The 22,869-nt window shown below is 47.6% G+C and overlaps 7 protein-coding genes across 7 annotated transcripts; 4 read left to right on the forward strand and 3 right to left on the reverse strand.

The window, feature by feature from the left end:
* Positions 1-101: 101 nt before the first annotated feature.
* Positions 102-3,589, forward strand: FOMMEDRAFT_164394 (AIP3-domain-containing protein; the record flags this gene model as incomplete). The annotated part of the gene is made up of 4 exons (XM_007261309.1): positions 102-260; positions 325-503; positions 559-2,075; positions 2,125-3,589. The coding sequence occupies 4 exons, from the start codon at positions 102-104 to the stop codon at positions 3,414-3,416; spliced, it is 3,147 nt and encodes a 1,048-aa protein (XP_007261371.1). The 3' UTR covers positions 3,417-3,589.
* Positions 3,590-3,764: 175 nt separating this feature from the next.
* FOMMEDRAFT_130608 (SDA1-domain-containing protein) lies at positions 3,765-6,502 on the reverse strand (the record flags this gene model as incomplete). Its single annotated transcript, XM_007261310.1, has 9 exons — positions 3,765-4,181; positions 4,255-4,578; positions 4,633-4,725; positions 4,783-5,334; positions 5,392-5,490; positions 5,545-5,674; positions 5,736-6,032; positions 6,086-6,240; positions 6,299-6,502. The coding sequence occupies 9 exons, from the start codon at positions 6,500-6,502 to the stop codon at positions 3,765-3,767; spliced, it is 2,271 nt and encodes a 756-aa protein (XP_007261372.1).
* A 149-nt stretch (positions 6,503-6,651) lies between these two features.
* On the forward strand, positions 6,652-8,351 carry FOMMEDRAFT_137745 (pyridoxal phosphate-dependent enzyme, beta subunit). The gene is made up of 9 exons (XM_007261311.1): positions 6,652-6,812; positions 6,866-7,003; positions 7,058-7,089; positions 7,142-7,183; positions 7,239-7,326; positions 7,383-7,444; positions 7,508-7,714; positions 7,772-8,079; positions 8,137-8,351. Exons 1-9 carry the CDS (start codon positions 6,704-6,706, stop codon positions 8,249-8,251), a joined length of 1,101 nt encoding a protein of 366 aa, XP_007261373.1. The 5' UTR covers positions 6,652-6,703; the 3' UTR covers positions 8,252-8,351.
* An 89-nt stretch (positions 8,352-8,440) lies between these two features.
* FOMMEDRAFT_149947 (uncharacterized protein) lies at positions 8,441-9,321 on the reverse strand (the record flags this gene model as incomplete). Its single annotated transcript, XM_007261312.1, has 5 exons — positions 8,441-8,600; positions 8,676-8,772; positions 8,854-8,887; positions 8,966-9,045; positions 9,135-9,321. The coding sequence occupies 5 exons, from the start codon at positions 9,319-9,321 to the stop codon at positions 8,441-8,443; spliced, it is 558 nt and encodes a 185-aa protein (XP_007261374.1).
* A 2,630-nt stretch (positions 9,322-11,951) lies between these two features.
* On the forward strand, positions 11,952-15,570 carry FOMMEDRAFT_72009 (ARM repeat-containing protein; the record flags this gene model as incomplete). Its single annotated transcript, XM_007261313.1, has 4 exons — positions 11,952-14,529; positions 14,581-14,658; positions 14,719-14,964; positions 15,023-15,570. The coding sequence occupies 4 exons, from the start codon at positions 11,952-11,954 to the stop codon at positions 15,568-15,570; spliced, it is 3,450 nt and encodes a 1,149-aa protein (XP_007261375.1).
* Positions 15,571-19,486: 3,916 nt separating this feature from the next.
* On the forward strand, positions 19,487-20,331 carry FOMMEDRAFT_73761 (uncharacterized protein; the record flags this gene model as incomplete). The annotated part of the gene is made up of 2 exons (XM_007261314.1): positions 19,487-19,793; positions 19,868-20,331. The coding sequence occupies 2 exons, from the start codon at positions 19,487-19,489 to the stop codon at positions 20,329-20,331; spliced, it is 771 nt and encodes a 256-aa protein (XP_007261376.1).
* A 419-nt stretch (positions 20,332-20,750) lies between these two features.
* FOMMEDRAFT_24806 (uncharacterized protein) lies at positions 20,751-21,468 on the reverse strand (the record flags this gene model as incomplete). The annotated part of the gene is made up of 4 exons (XM_007261315.1): positions 20,751-21,022; positions 21,062-21,145; positions 21,231-21,324; positions 21,379-21,468. 4 exons carry the CDS (start codon positions 21,466-21,468, stop codon positions 20,751-20,753), a joined length of 540 nt encoding a protein of 179 aa, XP_007261377.1.
* Between the last annotated feature and the right edge of the window lie 1,401 nt (positions 21,469-22,869).

Here is a 22,869-nt window from a genome sequence, read left to right on the forward strand (position 1 = left end):
GTGCGACGCGGCAGGACCCGAATAGACTTGTCGTGAGACCATTGCCGCTGCTTAACTTCTTCTAGCACCGTCTCTCTTTTCTGCGCGTCGCTATCACTCCCATGGACGGCACAGTCGCCGTGTCGAACGACCGAACACCATCGTCTTCACAGGCCATTGCCCAAGGGCATCCATCAAGACGTGACAATCAGTCTGTATCTTCAACTTACTCTCGAACAAGCGACCGAGATCGCGAGCGAGGCAGCAGGTCCAATGGCAATGTAAGTCGGTGGTTTTCTGAGCTAAACTCACTTTCTGTCCACTAAGCTCAAACGCCTGCTCTAGCCACAAGTCGAACCCGCCGTTACACGCCTGTTGGTCTCTATCAAACAGCTACTCGAAGCACTAACTCTATGGAGCTCCCTCAAGATGACCGAGACACAGGTCAGCGACGTCTACGTTCGCCTTGGAAATGACTTCAACGCCGCAGTGGCCGCCTTCAGGTCATTCAACATCGACATGACGTGTGTAAATTTTAAATATATTTTTATGAATCTGTTCGACTTATTTCTCTAGTAGTGAGCTCCTCTCGGTCCCCGAGGATCTTCGTGTCGTTTTGGAGCAATGTCTATCTGAGGAAGCCACGCCATCAAACCTCGAGATATATTTACCTACGGTTCGTCAAATTATCACAAATTTGCTGCAGGGCCTTCGCAGCAAGCAGTCTGTCTATCGGCGGATTGTCTCGGACCGAAAACACCGTACAGCGGATTCGCAGGGGTCTGAGCGTGAAGTGCGGGCACCGCGTTCGTCGAGAGCAGATAGTATGGGGAGCTCTTCGAGACATCACCGATCAGCAGCGAGTAGTGAAGTTGGCTCTGTTCGCGGTTCAACCTTGGAAGGACAGCAGAGACGCGTAACATCGTCCTCTAGGAAAAAGGAGCCTGTAGCGCAACTTCCACCGCCACCACCTCCGGTAGACGACCCTTACTTTGCTGGTGGATTTGTACCTCCGAAAACACCTGCAGCGGACGAGGAACGCATCCAGGCTCGTCGGATTGAATTATCTCGTTCTGAAGGTCTACCTCAGCGCGTGCCAACTGACCGGCAGGAGAGTTCTCGACCGCGCAGTGCGACTCCGAGCTCGGCCTTCAGAAGTGGCGACGATCCTAACGATGCGACAATTACACTTTCTCCCAGGCAACAACCTCCCCCAATACCGGATACTCCACCCGTCCCCCCGAATGTCATACGCTATTCGTTAACCGATAATCCTGTGCCTTCAGTTGTAGTGGATGACGCTACACCTCCTCAATCAGCTGATAATATTGCTGGAATGGCTCAAAATCGTCAAAGTTCGTCGACAGTTGACACAGGCTCAACACCACCAGAGACACCTCAATATGATGCTACTCAAGCACCTGTAATTGAAAGCTCGCTTGCTGCTCTGAAGAAGAGTGATGCACTGGAGAGGCGAGCATCAAAGCGGTTCTCAACGTATAACATCTCAAAAATGACAGGCACTGGGAGAGAACGATCAGGATTAGGCAGAACTGCAAATAGGCGATCAATGGCTGCCGACTCGCATCTGACACCTGGTGAATTGAATGTATTAACCGAAGAAGATGAGAGCCCCGTATCTGGAAAGGATGCTTTTGGTGCACGAAATAGGATGGTTCACACGCCGTCACCAGTCGATGAGGAAGTACCTCCGTTGCCTCCATTGCCGAGCACCTCAGCTTCGTCGCAATCTAGTCTTATTCCTCCCTCATTGATATCAAAGGACAAATCCGAATCCACAGTGAAGCGTCAGTTGTCTGTCAAACGGGATGGGTCAACTGAAAAGGTCGGAAGCCCTGAATCCAATGCGCTTACAGTCTTCTTACAGCTCGGTCGAGAAGTAAAGAAAGTCACCATCGAAAGGGGCCTATCATTCTCGTCTCTTCGTGTCCTGTTTGTGGACAAGTTTTCGTACAGCCCTGGCAAGGACAATTTCCCAGAGATTTATATACGCGATCCATCTAGTGGTGTTATGTATGAACTAGAGGACGTCGAAGAAGTCAAAGACAAATGCCTCTTGTCGCTAAACATAGACCGTGTGTATTTCTTTGATGTTTTATGGCACTTTTACTCAACTTGTTTTAGCTCTGGACCAAATTAAGCAGCATATTGATCAACAAATGTCGAGCTTAACGCAAGAGCTAAAGGATCTACGAAGTACTGTCGGCACGTCAAAACGAATGTCCCAATTACCGCATCCACCCCCTATCGTCACGCATGCATTTGCCGAAAATGATACACCTGTTGCACGACCTACTGAGAAACAGCTACAGAGTGTTGCTCGCCGTTTGTCACGTTTGGTTGTCCATAAAGGCGAATCATCACCTCCACCACCATCGAATGGCATTGTGCCACAAATGACAGGAAGCGGACTTCAACCTCAATGGACTGGAGCTTCAGTGCTCTCAGAAACCTCAGGGCGGATAGTCAGCGATCTGAAGACTCAGTTTGATGAAGTACAGAATCTCCGTCGAGATTTAGGTGTGATGCGGCAGCTTTACGTGGACTTTATGTCGCAGACGAAGGAGTCTTTGAGCTCACTTCGATCTCAAACACACGCTGTCCGACAGTTGTCCAACACGAAGGTGGGCGGTGCACGTGAGTACATCACCGCAGGCAAGACGAACCTGGACACGCGTACGCAGAACGCGCTTACTCGGGTCGAGGAGTTACAAGATACTGTTGAGAACCTAAAGGAGGACGTACTCAAGCGATTTGTCAGTCCACGCTCGAACGTCGTCAAGACAGTCGAGAAGGAAATAGCAGAGGTTTCTGCCGAGCTAGAATCTCTCAAGGAATACATCGGAACAGTGAAACCGATGTGGAAGAAGACCTGGGAGGAGGAGCTCCAAAATATCGTTGAGGAGCAACAGTTCCTTACGCATCAGGAGGAATTCCTTCAAGATTTGCTTGAAGACCAGAAAGCACTCATAGAGGTCTACGGGCATGTAGAGAAGGTGATCACACTTCGTGGCTCTGGAGCAGGCCGTTCTCGATCATTCAAGCCTCCACCACCGGACGAAGGACACGGAGGACTCAGCACAGTAATGATGGAAATCCGATCCGCAGCAGTTGACCCACAACGGCGTATGAAAGCAATAGAAGCAAGCAAGAAGAACCGCGAACGTGAAATGGCCGATCGCTCAGACGAATTCGAGGCTGAGCTGAAAAGCTTCGTCTCGGGGAAGAAGTTGAAGTTGACAGGAGGAGCGGATGAGATTGAACGTGTAAGGCAAAAACGGAATGACTTGGCGTTAAAGGCGATGTTTAATAGTAGTCAGTCGAACGTGTCGTCGACTGGTGGTGCGACTACCCCGACTTCGTCGAGCTTCCCTGATAATGCTGGTTCGGAATCGCCGGCGAGTCCGACTAGCTAAGGATTGTGGTAGTTAATGTCATCCTTATGTTTCTTTTGTCTTCTTTCCCCTCGTAGTAATCTGATCCTTTTTCTTTTTGTTGCCTAATCACTGTATCGTTCTTTCCATCACGTAGATCTTGACAATTGCTTGTGTATTTATGCCCTAGGATGTTTGTTACGCCTTTTGTATGCTTTTAAGGTCTTATGCACTATACACATGCCTTTTTGCACGGCAAAAGACGAAGGCTGGTGAACCAGCCATCATGTAGTTGTCTATAAGTGCTATTACTTATGCACGCACACAACGAACTCAGCGATGCAACCACGCCCACGAACTCATCTATAAACACTAACACATAATAACCGTCTACTTCCTCTTCTTCTGCTGGTTCTCATTATGCTTCCTCATCCTCCTCTGCTTCTCAACCAAACTAGCCTTCTTCTTCCCCCTAACCTCCTTACTAGCCATAATCATCATCAACGGTTTATTCCTCTTCTTCTCGCGGTTCGTGCTGCTGCTCGGAGCTTCTTTGCGTTTCTTGCCCTTTGCGGAACCGAATTTCTCGCGGCCTTCGCGACCGGATTGGATAGAGGCGATGCGTTCGGCGTATGTGGATTTGAGTTTCTTTTGGGCGCCGAGGATGTCTGATTCGGAGATGATTGTGGTGGGGTCGGAGGTGGATTGTAGGGAAGGTTGGGAGCGTTTACGTTTTTTGGAGGTGAGTGTGGAGGTGTTTTTTGAGCGGAGTTCGTTGAGAAGGGCGAAGTCGGCTGGCGTTAAAATCTGGACATGTACGTGTAAGTGCAAGTATGAAGAAGTGAAGTGACAGTGCAGATAGGCAGACCTTCGTTGCAGCAATGCTTTGTGGAGGATCTTTCTTCGTGTCCTCCTCCTCTTCATCCTTCTTTTCGTCTTCATTCTTTTCGTCTTTCTCGCTGTCATCGTCGTCGTCGACATTTCGTTTCTTCTTATTGTCCTTCTCATCCTCACTATCACTGATCTCAAGATCGTGCTCCGAGTCAGACGACACATCCATCCAGCCATCAGAAGAAGATGAGGTATCCGAGTCTGAGGCGACTTCCCAGCCTGCCCATCCGTCTTCATCATCGTCTTTATCACCACTGGCGTCAGAGTCATCGCCGTCAGCTTCTTTTATCTTACGGATATGATCCTCGAGAAGCTATAAAAACGAAGAATAAGTAAAGGATTAGGGAGGAGCAGGGATGTTGCTTACATCGAGACCGTCAATGACCGTGGTGCCAGTCCGGGCTTCTTGTCCAAAAGCAACAGGTTGGATTACAGTACCTTTCATGCTTGCTTCTTTGCCCTATCCCCCATACATTTTAGTTTCAATAATTTTGAATAATAGAAAGAAAAGACATACCCGCTCTCTCCGTTTCAACATCGACGGTGCCTCCTGCCTATATAAATGTAACAAACCTCTCGCAGCAGCTATCACACCCTTATCCTTGCTCTTCTTATACTCCACCAAGTCACCTAACAAGTCTTCCTCCATCGCCCACGGCTGCCTGGCACACACTTCGCGAATTGCATTTAGTCCTGCTGCGACGACTTCACTGCCCACTCCTGGGTGTACGAACTCGTGCGCAACCTTTCGGAGGACAGGCGTAAGTACGTCTGGAGGAGTTAGCGAGTGGACGGACGATGCGAGTGCAGCAAGGATCGTAGGGATACGGAGTTGTGAGGCGGCGAGGTATTTGAGGAGATATGTGTAGAAGGGTAGCACACAAAGGCGGTGTGTTCCCATCGCTCGACACAAGACTTGCATATTCAGGATTTTGTGCTCGAGCGTGTAGCGTTTGTCGAACCGTGAAAGGATGTCGAAGAGCTTTTCTGCGAATGTTTGTGGGTCTTGTAGGAGTTGCAGAGCGGCGAAGTTGGCGTTGTTTTGGTCTGATTTCTTTGACTTTGATTTCTGTGACATAATTTAATCTAATGAATAATGGCTAGTAAGGATGGGGCAGTAACAAACCTTTTTTGCTGTCTTGATGCTCTTGGCAAGCTTTTTGTCCCCGCTTCTTGTTTTCTTGTTAATCGTCCTCCTATGCTGGAGAGCCTTGACATCCGGACCCTAAAATACAGATATCAGAATAATTGACTCTAGCCAAAAGCAGCACTTCTTTACCTCGTCTTCCTCTTCGCTGGAGTCTTCCCCATCCTCTTCATCAAGAAAGAAATGCAAGGCAGCACTTTGGACTTTCGTGATAGGGTGGAAACAGCCTAACGAGATGATTGCCACCGACTTTGCGTCGTTCCTAACAAAACACATCTGGGTCTCAGGAAACCGAAAATGACCATGAAAATGCTTGAACTAACCAAATTCCTTTCCTCCACAAATCCTTCGTCATGAAGACCGCCCACAAAGCGTCATCTCCAGAATGGTGCGACACGTCTCCCGTGCGGATAGGTTTCTTGCCCTTGTCAAACACGAAGTCCATGTCTGATCCTTGCTCGACCATACGAAAAAGCATGGCTTGGACGGCACGATTAAGCTTAAGGTTGTTTCTTTGTGCGTTTGCGTTGCGAATTTCCTGAAGAATGTTTTTACGGATAAAAGATCGGAGAGTCGGAGAAGATGTTCGAGGGAGGAGTGGAAAGAGCGTCTTGAGTAAACTACAGAGGAAAGGCTTAGGACAGGTTTGGACTATATATTGTGAAACACTTACTCAACAGGTGTAATAACATCTTTCTTACGAAGAATGATGAGATTGGATATCAAGCTCTTCTTGGTGTCCACATTAAGTTCGCCGTAGTGATTCAGCAGCAGACTTGACAACTCCTCAGAAAAATTGGCTGTCTCTTTCGGATAACATGGTGAGACCTAATGAACAGAACTTATCGTTAGTTCATATATTTGGTGGAGCAATTGATGTGAATACCTGAGAGATGAAAGTAATCATATCTCTGAATTGTTCTGACTGTTCGACAGGGTTTGCCTGGAAGATGCTCAGAATACTCTTGTAGTGGTTCCATTGCTGGAGAAATTCCTCCTTGTATGCCGATGGGTCTCTCTTAATCAGGTTCTGAAGCTGGGGAAGATTTGAGGATAGCAAAGCTCCTCGGCCAGCATGAGAGCGAACCATGGTGGCAGTTCACTGTTCAGTCAATCTCATAATTTTGAATTTACTAGCCATCATCGAAGTTTTGGACAGCTGGCACGTGACCAGAACGCGTTAACCTGGACCCGGAACCGGCGATCCGCATTTACTTAAACCGGACCTCTCTCAGTTCTCTCATTTCATTGCCCCCCATTCCCCCACTCTCTTTTGCCTCGTCTGATAATCATGTCTGCTTCGACTCATGTCCTTGACAATGCTTTGGATGCAGTTGGCAATACACCGCTCATCCGACTTGACAAGATCCGTAGCCGCGAAGGCCTTCGCTGCAATCTCCGTATGTTCTCTTGCTACCGTGTGGCGTCGTCCATGCATTTACAAATGACACAGTGGGCAAGGCCGAGTTTTTCTCCGCAGGAGGCTCCGTGAAAGACAGAATCGCAAAACGTATGGTTGAAGTTGCCGAAGCTGAAGGGAAACTCATTCCCGGAAAGAGCGTCGTGATCGAACCGACGTCAGGGAACACTGGTGAGAGCTGTCAATAACTATCCCCCTGGCACATTACTAATTTCCATTTTTCAGGGATCGGCCTTGCTATGGCTTGTGCCATAAAGGTAGCGTATGCAATGCCGGTCCAGAATACAGTAGCTGAATACATTAGATAAGGGATATTCGGTGATTATTACTCTGCCTGAGAAAATGTCACTCGTTAGTGTCTCCCTTCTATGTGGAGAAATACGTGAGGGTTGACTTTGAATTATAGGAGAAAGAGGCAACCTTGCGTGCACTCGGTGCAGAGGTCGTCCGTACTCCGACCGCGGCAGCTTGGGATTCTCCAGAGTCTCTCATAGGTAGCTTCTTTTTTACACGCACATCCTCTCGTGGCTGAATTCCTTAACGATCGCAGGAGTGGCACATCGCCTTCAACGCGAGATACCCCATGCAATAATATTGAATCAGTACGGTAATGTGAATACGAGCCGTTATGCTTTCGGATCTTGTCCCTAATCCACGCGCTTTCTTCGGAACTAGGTCAACAACCCCCAAGCGCACGAGTACACGACGGGACCGGAGATTATAAATGCTATCGTCAATACGCCGTCATCTTCGTCTAGGCCCTCAAGTGGTTTGGTAGATGTTTTCATCGGTGGAGCAGGGACTGGTGGAACAGTCACAGGTGTTTCCCGTGCTCTGAAGAAGCAACACAATCCTAACTGCACCATCGTTGGCGTTGATCCTGTATGTTCTTGCGTCATCTACATGTCTGCATCCTTATCTTTATTTCAATTCGTATAGAAAGGCAGTATCCTTGCTGTTCCGGATACTTTAAATGAGCCGGGCCGAGGTCAGTCCTATGTCGTGGAAGGCATTGGTTACGACTTTGTTCCCGACGTACTCAACCGCAGGGACGTGGATGCCTGGATCAAGACTGATGATGTCGACGCATTTGCTGCCGCCCGCCTACTCATGCGCGAAGAAGGCTTGCTTGTCGGTGGAAGCAGCGGAAGTGCATTGGCAGGGGCGCTACGTTGGCTCAAGTCCCCAGAAGGACAGTCAATCGCGCAAGCAGAGGGCAAGAATGTTGTCGTTCTGTTACCCGACGGGTAAGCTATCTAAATCGGGAATATTTGTCTGTGGTACTGATTGTTTTCCTCCTGGAGAATCCGGAACTATATGAGCAAGCCATGGTTCTTGCAAATGACGATGGGGGCTGAACCGTCGCCACTGGCTAAACAAATTAAGGCCATCCTCAAACCAGAGGTGAATGGAGCATAACTTAAACGTTATTCCTGGAATTCATTGGAACTTTCTTATTTAACGGTTGTTGTACTCAAGTCATGTCTGTAGACTGTAGAATCATGAGTATACACGGTGCATTTACGATAAACACATATCGGTGTTCCATTTAATTGGCTCATAAATGCTCGGATACACGCAATTCCACTTCTTCATCAAGACTGAGGTTTATGACGGCTGGGGACGAGCAGCCTGTTGTGCCCGTTGCTGGCGAGCTTGCATGAAGCGCTTGAGCATATCGACATGCAGAGGCCAGGGCTTGCCTATCCAAGTTGCAAGTTCCGTGTGATCTGCGACCGGGTCGCCTGTGTTCGGGTGGATGAAGACGCTAATAATTCATATCTTATTCAGACTATTCTGTTCCCACAAGAGGCATGTGAAGGGGAAAGTTGAGGAGACTTACGAGCAGGGACCGCGGTGCACGACCAGCCAAGAGAGGAGAGTACCAGTTTGGTGAGGGTTGAAAGTGTTTATTTCGAACATGGCTGTTGGATGCGGCCCTAGTCATAGTAGACACGCATATAGGCAGCATCATGTCAACATGTCAATAAATGAGACGAGAATGAACAATGAGTATTTACCGACTGGCTTCTCCCAGAACCTATAAATCCTGAGCTACAAGAAGTAAATAAGTTAGACAACGATCAAGTATTGAGTAAGGGAGTAGCCGTTGAAATTTGGAAACTGGCATACTTCAGGAAATTCACGTCGAATCCGTTCATGCAACGCACGCGCATATGTCTTATCTTCCTCGACGTTCTGCATGTAATACACTAAATCAATCCGACGTCAGTATAATCACTTTATAAAACATCCTTCCGACGATCCAGAACGGGGAGGGAACGAAAAGCACAGTACATACCATGAAAGTCAAATCCATTATTCGACGAATCAATCGGGAGCGGGAACTCCTCGTACGAAGCGGAACGAGGACCAGGAGGATTATATAACGACTTCCCGTCAGCATTGAACTTCTCTGGGAGGGGTTCGGCGTCTTTGTAGGACGAGAGGAGGTCTGCGTAGGGAGCTGGAAGGGCCTCGGATGCCATGATCTTGCGCTTGAGTATGTTATCAGATAACAACGGTCAGTCGGAAGATATGATAACGATGAGGGCTTAGATCGAGTTAGGAGAAGCGCTCTTTTGTACTTATGTGTGCGTGTAGCTCCGTGATCGGGCGCAACTTGGATGACAGGGGCATGACACACGCCGGTTCGGGATTATGTGAGTACTCAAAGCTTTATTACACATCGATAAACTAGTGGGAAGAGAATCCCACCCGGAGAAGTCGCACTCTGTAAGTGCGCAATGTACCTATTTTTGGTGTGAATATGAGTGTAATTCCCAAGTACTATGTGAGAGTCAGTGGGACAGAAAGATTAAGAGAACCTCGAGATTCACGGATTCGTCGCGTGACCGTTGACGCAACGTGCGAATTGGTTCACGCGACGAAACGCGTCTTTCTGAGCCTCCACTGACCACCTTCAACAATGTCAAGTGCACGAGAGTCAAATCGAAATTCAGTCCAACAGACACTAGACAGTACGTATTCCATTCTCCCTATGTTCACTATCAAGCCCTTAAACTGATCCCTAATCACTCATAAATATTATACTTGCTTAATTTATGACAGTTCTTTATGACATCTCTCAGCTCATGAACACGAGCCTCAACCGTGATGAACTCATCACTTGCGTGTCTTTGATTGAGAGTGGTGTGAACCCTGAGGCACTCGCCGTGAGTCTGGTTGCTTTGCGCGCCTTTGTTTCGTGTTCGTTGTTGAATGCTGATAAGAGATTGTATGCACGACTGTAGACCGTGATATTAGACCTTAGACGTAAGAAGGTAGAGTTGGATGGGCAGGTAGAACAACGGAATGGATTATAGTCCCGTTTCGTGGAGCTTGCCTGTGTTCGTTGTTTGCCCCTGATTAGAACCAGGAGTACATATATTTGTACGAGGTTAAGAACTCCTTGCCCATACGAACTCCAGCTCCAAGGTCAATGCTGACGCCAGGATAGTCGACAGAGATTCCTGGACGAGTGAAGGTATTTTGTGGTGTGGATTATTTCCCGCAATAATTAAATTGAAGCAATTGCCCTAAATACGAGCCGATATTTCATGTCATAAAGCCTCAATGCTTGATGTGAGTGTTTAATATCAACCAGGTGTGCGCACGACCTTGGATCTATTTGATGTCGCCCGACTATAGCATTACATTGCACGTGTGGTAATTAACTTTGCATCTTGATCTTGCTATAAATCTGTCGTCTCTGACACAACTCATCTCATATTCTAATTCTGTAGTCACTTACTTGTCTGTTTCTCATAACCTTATTTCCAGTCATCTATCTCACAACTGAAATGCCAACTCAAATTGACATTCCAGACTCGGATGAATATTTTGGAAGTGATCCTAACATGAAAAAAAGTATTGACAAATACCTGCTTGATATATAGTATAGTATTCCTACTCACATACACCAATTATACTGTCAGTGATCAAATGGAAAACGGGTAAATAATCGATATCTATCATGTGCATTCATTTATTTACTTGAAGACTGTTCTGTCACTTCAGAATGGGCCAAAAAAGGTGTTGACATCTATGGGTATTCAAAGGAGGGAAATACATACACATTCTATGCAACCACAGGTGAGCCTTAACTAGGTGTTTTGGACAGTTCGTTCCCTCAAAACCAAAATCTTGCAGCTACAGGGCAGGAGGGAGTGGTGCCACACAGCGATTCGATCACAATTGAACGTGATAGTCTGACTGGAAGGTCACTAGATTGTGATTTCAACTCTAAACTTTGGCTCCGATTTAAGAATCATATTCAAGACAAGTTGTAAGTCTCGAATCCGTGTAGTTGGTTGCATGACTGGATTCGCACATTGAGGTTTTAATCTATGGAATTTAATGTTAGGCTGTGCATCAGTCGAATCATATTGATAAACTAACTATGCTTTTACTCAAAACGCATTGGCACGTCCGGTAACGATGTCTTTGAGTATTTATCTATCTAAGGATAGTACACTTTAATACATATTGGATGAATAGTCTTTGTGAGACATTGAGTGCGGGGACAACTTACAAGGGTGGGTCATAGTACACTCTAGCGCCACGCAGAAAGGTACATGATGAGATGCTGGAAAACGGATAAGTTTCATTTCACTGCTCGCAATGTTGGGCAGTGTGTCACGGTGTTGCAATGGGTATTGCATTTGTCATTCTCTGTAAACTAGCTTACCTTCCGACAAGGTAGACACAGCAATATTATCCAATGACTCCCGTCCTGCAAAATATGTGTACGGGAATTTTGCCACTCGCAAAGTATATGTACAGTCGTATCAGCGTGTATACTCAAGATACATGGAATATCGCAAATACGAGTTCTTGGAGTGTCTTCATCTCCCTATTGCTTGGTTGGTGTGGTGGCCTGGTGAAAGAAGCACCTCAGAAGGGGTCAAATATCCAGTTTAGTCTGTTGAAATGCGCGCAATCAACGACTTTTGGTTTAACGTTGTGAGTAAATTGTTGGTCGGAGACAACTCGCGTCTTGAATCATTTGCAGTCATTGTCAAGATGACAAACATAGATGACTAAGCAAACAATGATTCAGCATGTCGAGACTCGGTACTCTCACTCTTTCAGAACTTTCACGACACTCTCGACTGCCATGTCTCCTCCCGGCTCGCCTCGTCTCGTTGATTCATATACTGCCCCAAAGGAAGTACTTCAGGAGTTCCATGAGCTTGCTGAGGAGGAGAATTTCGACCCGTTCGCGGAAACCTCTTCAAAGCGCCAGATAGCCGCCCGCCAGTCTGACTACCATAACCGCCGCTTTAATCGCCAGGCAAATGAGTCGGCCGACGCATTCAAGGCTGCAGAGGAGGGAATGGAGGTGGATGGTGGTTATAAAGACGCAATGCGGCTGCAACGACTAGAGAAAGAGGAGGAGCGAGTCAGACGAGCTATTGAGGAAAAGGAGAAGAAGGATAGGGAGGAGGGGATTGACAAGGCTGCTCTCGATAAGACGCCCCCGAGGAAGGAGCTTGAAGAGGCGGAGAAAATTCTTCAATCTGTAGCTGCTAGTGCGAAGCGGAAACGCAGATGGGACGTCCCGGAGGGTTCTGAGGATAAGGAGAATCAGGATGTCAAGCCTGATACTGGGGAATGGTCTAAAGAATCTCTTGAAGCTGCCGCTCCGAAGAAACGACGCTCCCGCTGGGACGCAACACCTGCGGATGTCAACGTTCAAGAAACGCCGAAGCGTTCACGCTGGGATCAAGTTGCCCCTCCTGAACCCGCGCAGCCAATGGAGAAGATCATTATGAACGCTCCTGGAATAAATCTTGAGGAGAGAACCAATCGGTACCTTACGGACGAAGAGCTAAATGCTCTCCTTCCTTCGCAAGGGTATGCCATTGTCCCTCCTCCACCGGGTTATGCACCGATGCGTGCTCCGCCACAGCTTACTGGTTATGCTCCCGAATTTGCTGGATTCCATATCCAGGAGGGCTCTGATGCTGCGGCAGCTGCAGCTGCAGCCGGTCTTGCTCCCGAGCTTCCCACTGAAATTCCGGGCGTTGGGAACCTCGCTTTCTTCAAGGCTGAGGATGCACAATATTTCGCCAAGATCATGAAGGAAGAAGACGAGACGCAGCTCACTGTTGAAGAAATGAAAGAGCGAAAAATCATGCGTTTACTCCTTAAGATCAAAAATGGTACACCGCCAGTGCGTAAGACTGCATTGCGACAGATCACGGACAAGGCTCGTGAATTTGGTGCTGGCCCTCTGTTCGACAAGATTTTACCTCTGCTCATGGAGCGTACCTTGGAGGACCAGGAGAGGCATCTACTTGTCAAGGTCATTGATCGAGTTTTGTACAAGCTTGATGACCTTGTTCGTCCGTACGTACACAAGATCCTCGTAGTCATCGAGCCGCTGCTCATTGACGAGGATTATTATGCTCGTGTTGAAGGCCGTGAGATTATCTCTAACCTTTCCAAAGCCGCCGGTCTCGCACATATGATCTCGACTATGCGTCCTGACATTGACCACGCCGACGAATACGTCCGAAACACGACAGCGCGTGCCTTCTCTGTCGTCGCATCTGCGCTTGGTATCCCTGCACTACTTCCGTTCCTCAAGGCTGTCTGTCGCAGTAAGAAGTCGTGGCAGGCTCGTCATACTGGTATCCGTATTGTCCAGCAGATTGCTATCATGATGGGATGTGCTGTGCTCCCGCACTTGCGTAATCTCGTGGACGCCGTTGCACATGGTCTGACCGACGAACAACAAAAGGTCCGAACTATGACCGCCCTTGCCCTCGCCGCCCTCGCTGAAGCAGCTGCTCCATATGGCATTGAATCATTCGACAATGTACTTAAACCGCTTTGGCTGGGTATCCGTCTGCACAGGGGGAAGGGTTTGGCGGCTTTCCTGAAGGCAATTGGATTTATTATCCCACTCATGGACCCGGAATATGCTTCCTATTATACAAAGGAAGTTACAGTCATTCTTATCCGAGAGTTCCAGACATCAGATGAGGAGATGAAGAAGATTGTCCTTAAAGTGGTGAAACAGTGCGCTGCAACCGAAGGTGTTACGCCGCAGTACATCAAGCAGGATATTCTTCCGGATTTCTTCAAGTCCTTCTGGGTACGTCGCATGGCACTCGACCGCCGCAACTACAAACAGGTCGTCGAGACAACTGTCGAGCTGGCGCAAAAAGCGGGTGTGGCAGAGATTGTCGGACGCGTTGTGAACGACCTCAAGGACGAAGCAGAACCATACCGAAAGATGGTTATGGAGACAATCACGAAAGTCATAGCGAGCTTGGGTGCAGCAGACATAGATGAACGTCTTGAGGTCCGCCTCGTCGACGGCATTATTTATTCGTTCCAGGAGCAAACGACGGAGGATCAAGTCATGTTGGATGGTTTCGGTACAGTCGTCAATGCCCTTGGAATTCGAGTGAAGCCATATCTCGTACAGATTGTCTCAACCATCCTTTGGCGACTGAACAACAAGAGCGCAAAGGTTCGACAGCAGGCCGCAGATTTGACGAGCCGACTCGCGGTCGTCATCAAGCAATGCGGTGAAGACCAGCTTTTGAGTAAACTTGGTTTAGTATTGTTCGAGCAGCTTGGAGAGGAGTACCCGGATACACTGGGAAGTATCATCGCAGCTGTTGGAGCCATTGCCAATGTCGTAGGTATGACACAGATGAACCCGCCAGTAAAAGATTTATGTAAGTATTCAACTTACTATTTCAGCTTTATGATATCTAACAGTTATCCAGTGCCACGTATGACTCCTATTCTTCGAAATCGACACGAAAAGGTGCAGGAAGCATCTATCAACTTAATCGGTCGTATTGGTGAGTATCTTCTTTATTATTTGGAAATGGCGAGAATTATTGCTGACAGCTTTCTTTTAGCTGATCGTGGTGCCGAGTTCGTTCCTGCGAGAGAATGGATGCGTATTTGCTTTGAACTTCTGGACCTTCTGAAAGCCCACAAGAAAGCTATTCGACGAGCGGCTGTGAACTCCTTTGGTTACATTGCCAAGAGTTTGGGTCCTCAGGACGTACTTTCTGTCCTCTTAACCAATCTACGTGTACAGGAACGACAGTCGCGTGTGTGCAGTACCGTAGCCATTGCTATCGTCGCTGAGACTTGCGGACGTGAGTGATTTTAGTCTTTTATTTCTACTTTAGCATGCTGATGGTCTTCTTTTTGCAGCCTTCACTTGCATCCCTGCGATCTTGTCAGAATATCGCACAGCCGAGTTGAACGTTCGAACAGGTTGTCTAAAAGCACTTTCATTCGTCTTTGAATACGTTGGTCCCCAGTCAGCATATTACTGTGATTCGGTCGTAACTATGCTTGAGGATGCATTAACTGACCGGGATCTCGTCCATCGACAAACCGCGAGTACGATTGTCAAGCATTTGGCTCTTGGCGTCGCCGGTCTTGGCTGCGAGGACTCAATGTTGCACCTGATGAACCTCGTGTGGCCGAATTGTTTCGAGACATCCCCACATGTCATCGGAGCTGTGATGGAGGCGATTGAAGCGATGCGGGTGACGCTTGGACCCGGCGTACTCCTGAGCTACACGCTGCAGGGATTGTTCCACCCAGCACGCAAGGTCCGTGAAGTGTACTGGCGGATATACAATGCCTTGTACCTCGGTGCTGCAGATGCGCTTGTACCGTTCCATCCCGACTTATCAGAACTGAGCGAGGGTCAAAATATGTACGATAGGGCACCTCTGCAGATGTTTATTTGAACATTTCTTTTACCATTATGCTCTTCTGTAGCATTCTTGTTCAGCTGTATCTACTTATCGAATGACACTGCATTTCTGTAAGTAAAAGGAGATACAAAAAACAAATGAAGTTAAGGACTGATAGGCGGGAGTTGCCGAATGACCCACACGCGGTGTTGTGACAGATTTCTCTCTTACCGCTTCTCATTTCTACCATGCCTTCCCCGGAGGATCCCCCGTCCTCATCCATCACAGCGACAGCGACTACCAGCGATTCACCCATCTCACGTCTCCTCAGTAGCCTTGGCATGACGCGCGACGAACTTGAGCAACACACGTCGCGGATGCGCCAATTCCTCGACTCAGAAAACGCGTTGAAAATCGCACGCGCGCACGCAGCTGGCGATTTTCATGCCAGCGAGCACGCTCTACTGCCGGAAGAAATGCTAGCGTATATTGCAAGTCGAGAAATCGCGCAAGAGGCATCTCATGAGCCAGTAATTTCTCAATCAACGCGTCCTAGCCACCGTGAAACCACATCCACTCCGTCTCCCACTGAAGCGCCCGACGCCCGACCCTCGCGCTCAATATCGCGGTGTTCAAATCCGCATTCTCGACGCCACGACGGATCAGACCAGTCGCCAGAACGTAGTGCTGTTCAACGCGCCCGTACGAGCACGCGCGAACGCCATCGGACACGCACTGCCAGCTCGCCAGCCACACGTCCTAAGCTTAGTCTTGACGAAGTCATGCAGATGCGAGCGCGACAGTCTCGACGCGTCTCAGAGTCTGAAGAGTCTGAAGAATCTGGTGATGAGTCCTTACGCGTGAGTAACGCGTCCCTACACGCGTCTTGTTCTCTGGAATTTTTTTATTTTTTATTTTTTAATGTTCCTTTGTTTCGCAATCTTATAATCATATCTTCCTTTTCGTTGATTAGGACGTATTCACGAAGCGTCAGGCTGGTGTACATGCTCCTCACTATCGCTATATCCATCCTGCTCGGACGTCTCAGGTGCTTTCCCAGACTTCTGTAAAAAGACCGCTGTATTTAAATATTTTTAGGCAATTACTGATGGCGCCAATCGCCATTATAGAGACACCTCTCCCGCCGCATCAACGAAAGGAAGCTACTACAGAGATGATGACTCACAAGTGCGCTATTTCATACCCCTACTGAGTTTGGAGTTTATCGTTTAAACGTAGGTTCCTATCACACCCCAGACCAATCGTACTGCACAGACTGTACGTGGTTACTGTCTACCGACCAAGTACATTCCTTACTGATCGAGCGTTACGTATTTTTGTAGCCTACGCGTAATCCTCTTCCCAAGGCGGCTTCCTATTATCGTCACCCATTAATCGGGGGCAGCCATTTGTCATCGTCTTCTCCTGCTCCGGCGTCATCTCCTGCTTCCAGTCCTATACGATTCCCCTACAACGTTTTATCGTCCCCTGGGCCCATGAGCGATCCTCCTGACCAGTTTGACCCAGATCTTCCCTACAAGCTTCCACCAGGACCGTATTCAGAAGAGAAACCCGAGTTTTCATACGCTGCGCTCATTGGGCAGGCCATTATGGCTTCCTCCAATCACGCTTTGCGTCTGAAAGACATATACGACTACATCAGCATTGTCTATCCGTTCTTCAAGCGCAACGGTCACTCACACAGCCAGAAATGGATGAATGCCATAAGACAGAACCTTACAAACACGCCCCAGTTCTTCAAGAGGGAACACCCGAGTGGGAGACAGTCTAAGGGAGCCCTGTGGTGCATTGCAGATAAGGATCTTCCGTGCTTCGCGGATGGTGGTTACAACCGGCATGCATTGAATCCTGACAGTGCACAGTCACAAAAGGCAGAGAAACGGAAACGGAAGAAGGAAGAAAAGTTAAAGGAAGAGAAGTTGAAGAAGGCCCGTTTCGCGGCACCGCCGATGCATTCTCAATATACGTATCCCTACGGCTTCCCCCAGCTGCATCACCCTCAATTTACTGCAGCTATTCCAACGCCAGTTCACGCAGATATTATCTTCCCTCCTTTACCCGCTGATCATCCGAATGCCCATCTCATCCACATTGGTACGGATCCAAGTGAATCTGTGGATGAAGACGTTATCTTCCCACCGTTACCCCCTTACTCGCAGACAAGAATTGTACAAGAGCAACGTCTGCAGGAGCTATCAAGGCAATCGTCTTCGTCTTCTCTCGTAGACGCTTGTTCTAGTGAGGCATCTGAGCCAGCACCAGACGATGTTCCCTCCAGCCCCGTCTTGGCTCCACCGCCGTCCTCTGAATCAAGCCGTTTCTCTGTCCCAGCATTAACCCCGAATAACAGCTCTTCAAGCCCATGTGAAGCAGAGGAAGATGCCGATGATGAAGACGAATTTGCGTACTTCAGCGAGTATATAGAATCTGAAACCCAATCTGTCCAGGATGACACCGATCCCACAGAGCAAGAAGCTTCCGTGGCAAAAGAGGATAAAGGGAAAGGGAAAGCCGTCGAGGTAGGCGGCTACGTTATTTTCACTTTAAATTTGACGTTCATTTACCTTGTTGCAGGCATTTATATTTCCTACTATGCCGTCTATCCCCACATCTCCTACGACGAGCCGCGGAGCAAAGCAAGCCACCCGGAGTCCCAGCACCAGCCTGTATGCTGGCTCGGGCTTTCTGGGTTACGCTGCCAACCGGTCCTCTACGCCACCAAATGATTTATCGATGTACTTAGGAGGGAGTAGCATGTTAACACCTCTCTCGCGGCGCAATCCACCATCCACCCCCACACGAAGGAGGAAAGCATCTGACCCATCAGAAGGCAGTCTGCTCGGTGGTGCTGACCGATTGGACTTCCTCAAGCCAGCGCCCAAAACCCCTTCCCGTCGCACCGATGACAATTCATCTGGAGCAGGCGCTTCAATTGCGCCCATTACACCTCGGAAAATATTTTCTCCATTTATTGGGTTCTCACCATTCCGCACGCCATCGCGGCGCGGGATCTTTGATGCAGCAGATCCAAGCAGAATTCTAGACGATGAGCTGGAGGCACTTGCGGCGGCGAAACAACGGGCGTCGGATAGTCCCGTTGGGTTGTTCCCTCGCGGGAAGGGACTTTTGTATGAAAGTCCGAGTTTACCCAGTCCTGGAAAGTGGAGACCTTGGTGAGAAGAAGATCAAAGACACAAATAAATAAGGTCTCACCGAGACACAACGTGAACAAATCGTGAAAGAAGAAAGAAAAGCAAACTATCTCTCATACTGATACTATACAGCTGGTCTTAAATTTTAATGCCAGTACTACCTTCATGACCCGCACAATTCACCCATCAGACCGGAATCAATACGCCCTCCTTTCTCTGCCTTCATCTAGTCCACATCTAAGTGTACAGAAAGAACTCTTGGTCAATGTAGCTGCTAGCCATTTTTTTCTGTGCTTTTGTTTTCTCGTCTCCGTCTCGAATATAATAGTGTGGATGCACGTGACCTGAGAGTTTCCGTCGATTGCCATTAGCTTTTGTGCGTCAGGCGTTCTCTTGCACACACTTCAAAATAAGCTCCTGATGCCACCGCAGCCCGGCATGTTCACTCTCCCCTACGCATCTGCACACAAGAGTAGACAGAGTAACACCGGCGTTCTCGACGCCCACGACGCAAACCTGGCTTTCCATACTTCGGCACTTGCCTCGTCCTCGAGGTTACACGGTGAGCCACCATGATAGCCATCACTCGTGATTACGCGTGATTGAGTCAAGGGATGTTGATGCTGCGCAGCTGGTCACTTTGGTGACGATCCAAAACGTGATAAGAAAAGAAGAGAGATCGCGGGGAGGTTGAGTAGAGAGATGGCGGATAAGAAGGAAGTGTAAGTCTTTCTTTTCGCACTTGCTGACTTAGTTATTTTGTTGAGACCGTTCGAATTTACATATCGGCTTTGCGGATGATTAGAACTAGACAATATACGGAAAACATATCTGCGTTGCAGGCAAGTGCTTTGCAGCTTGCGACGCGTCCCGAAACATCGTCGGCGTACATGCTACGCCTATACCCTGTTTCGCTCGAACGCTCCGCTCAACTAGCTCAGCTCGCTGCAGAAGAGGATTATGCACACGAGGCGGTACGCATTGCCTATGAAGAGGAACGTGATCGCGTCGAAGAGGAGTGGCGCAAAGGTCGGGAACGCGTCAAGGAGAGAATGTTGGAAGGGATCGAAGAACGGAGGAGGCGGGCAAGGGAAGAGAAGGATGGTGAGGGTATCACCGGTATGTCTTCTTTCCCTTTGAATTTCTTAATGCCAACTGTGCTAATTATTCTATATAAGACGCCGCCCTTGACTCTCAATCGCGTTCTCACATCACACGTAAGCTACGCAACAAGCTCGGCGGGTCACCGCCTCCCTCAGGATATGCAGGAGGCTACACGTACGGTAACAACAACGCAAATGGTCTATCCTCACTCCCAGCAACCGTCGTACCCGTGCCGAACCCTCATTCGCTCTCCGTCGACGAGTTACCGTCTCCCTTTCCCTTACCACTCATCGCCTCTGCACCCAATGGTGCATATGGAAGCGGCAATGGTGGCGGTGGCGGAGGTGGCGGAGGAGGTCCGCAGAAGCGCAAACACAAAGGCGGAGGTGTCCAACCGCAGGCACTCACAGGCCTCGGTAAAGCGATCCAACAGCTCACAGCAGCTAAGGAGCTTGAAGTCGATAGTGACCTTAGTGAGATTCGGAGAGGTGCGAAGCGGCGTAGGGCTGCTGCCGCTGGTCCACAACATAAACCATAGTCCACGTCTATTTCTCTTCCTTTTACATACCCTTTCTCTTTCCATCCGAGCTTTTTGTAGTTTACTTGTCTGTCCTCCTTACTTTTTTGTATCAATCTGCTGTGCTTTCTCGTGCAGGTTGTAGATTTAAGACATAATTTATTTCTGTCGTTGACTACATCGGGCTACACAGGCTACCTACAATCTTCATGGGTGTAAAAATGTGAAATATAAAAAAATTCCATTTGCTCTCAATCCAGTTGAGAATCAATATTACAAGATGTACACACTCGATGGGTAAATGTTTCAAGGCGATGTACGAGGCATACGAAATCCTTAAGTATTTCCTATTAGTATACAGTATGTCAGTTTTGTGAGTGTATGTTAGAGTATTCATGTAACTTACCAAGCCTCGACCCCAGCACTAACGCATCAGTGGTCTACGCGCCCGAACCACCGCAAATTTGATTATTAGATCCAGTCTGAGTTACAGCACCGGTGCCATCTCCCCTCTTGGTGTTGTTCGTCTTGTCCGGATCATCCTCGATTTCGTCAACGAAGTTGCTTTCTTTTGAGGGGTTTAGTAACTGCGTTACCCGGTCAAATTTACTACTAATACCTGATCTGCTTTTCCTGCTAATTACAGTTCCGCCAGGACCACCATTGCCTCCATTGTCTCCATTGCCTCCATTGGCATTTTCGTTGATACAATCTGATCCGCCAATTGCATTCCCACTATTACCACTATTACCTGATCCGCCATTACTGCTATCGGCTGAACCGCCAACATTGACGGATGCATTCCCGCCTGCCTGTGTTCCAGACATGAGGTTTGCTACCATGGAGTTTGTATTTAATTAGACGAATTAGTTATCAGTGTACTTTCGGGTTGAGAATTTCGGAATGAGAGTCAAACTCACCTAAGGAGATAAAGAAATCTGCAATATTCGAACTTGGATTGGTGACAGTGTTTTCAAGGGAATTCGGTCCATCGCTGTTGACTTTGCTTCTCGTCTATAACACTGTAAGTGAGCAGATTAAATCGTTAAGACATGCGAGTAATCTTACCTTAAGGGTACCATTGACAGACAGAGGAGCAGCAACTGCCGAGCCTGCCAGTGCAAAGACAACAGAGACTAGAGCAATAGAGACTCGCATTGTTAATTGGATCTACTACGCAGTTCGACTGTAATGCTGGGAGAATGAAAGTGATTGAGATTGGAGGCCTGCTCAGTGTAGTCGGACCACTCGATCACAGATCAAGCAGGGAGAGGATTGTTAGTTAGAGAAAGTCTGCTTGCACTACAATGATAAGGCAAGGTGCGAGAGAAAGCGCTGGAGAGACTGGAGTAGTTTTGAGACCTTATAAATGGTGTCAAAGAGACATACCGATACTATAATAACTGGAGTTTGCGATGTTTGGCAACAAGACAATGAAGGCGACAACAGTATAGACAGCGGAAGTGCACCATTGTGAATTGCTTCCGGACAGTGATATCATTTCAATACAACAGTCAGTACAACAGGCCCCAGAAAACTGGTTCAGAAAACCAAGATGTGTTTCGCTCTCTCTAAGTTTCAGCTTGATCAGAGTGCGTTGGGTGGAGACAACCTCTTGTTAAATTCAAAAGGCGGATCAACCAAGAAAGGGCTACAACACAGGCTGACATAGGTCTTCGTGAACCGCAACTCTCATCAAGAAGAAACTTCTGACACTGTATCCGGTAGTTTGTTGGATGGAAAGTCAAGATGATGAATGTTTGAGCTGAAGTGGCAGAGAAACCGGACCTCCTTTGACTTGTTTGCACGCATCCTAATATGGTAGGAAGCATCCCAGATATAGCAGCATCCAGATTCTGTGTTAGACCTTACATAATACAAGTGGGTGGTGGAAAGTCTTTGGACACCCTAAATTGGAAGGATCAGCATCCGACAATCCAAAGCCTTTGTTGTGTAGCCACTAATTATAAAGCACTCTATTAATACAAGTATTCTTAGGCAAAACAAGTTGTTTATAGGATATAAAGTTGTTCATCACAAAAAAATTTATAATGTATAATGTATAAATTGTACAAGATGTGTACTAAGATAGATGGTTAATCAGTAGAGTCTTTCTGTATAAGGCAATGCAGATCCACTTCCAAAAAGAGGTGTCCAAATTCCTGATCTCCTAATAACACACCTAATCTACAGCCTGGTCTCTTTTCTGTCTATACTTGTCCTACTATTTTAAATTTATATTCTGTAACTAGAGGTACTACATTAGTCCAATCATATTGACTACTTGTTCAAGTCTAGAATGAGGTAATATTTATATATAGTTTAGTTCTGTTAGACTATTAGTTCTAACCCTGCTAAATGTATCTGTATTACAAAACTATATTATACATATAATCTACATTCTAGTATATACATTCTAGCTATTGTACTTTTAGAGAAATATGAGCTGTATGTACTAACACTGTACAAAAGGTTACAACTAAGAAACATAATACACTCTACTTGTATACTATAAAGCTTAACTATGTATTTGTAAGATATACTCACTTTACTAGTCCT

The sequence above is a fragment of the Fomitiporia mediterranea genome, assembly GCF_000271605.1.
Source record: "Fomitiporia mediterranea MF3/22 unplaced genomic scaffold FOMMEscaffold_1, whole genome shotgun sequence".
Taxonomy (NCBI): Eukaryota; Fungi; Basidiomycota; class Agaricomycetes; order Hymenochaetales; family Hymenochaetaceae; genus Fomitiporia; species Fomitiporia mediterranea.

Coding starts and splice junctions, on each gene's coding strand:
- FOMMEDRAFT_137745 (XM_007261311.1), top strand. CDS start 6,704: ATGTCTGCTTCGACTCATGTCCTTGACAATGCTTTGGATGCAGTTGGC. Junction 7,327..7,382: donor TTCTCCAGAGTCTCTCATAG/GTAGCTTCTTTT, acceptor TAACGATCGCAG/GAGTGGCACATCGCCTTCAA. Junction 7,445..7,507: donor TATTGAATCAGTACGGTAAT/GTGAATACGAGC, acceptor CTTCGGAACTAG/GTCAACAACCCCCAAGCGCA.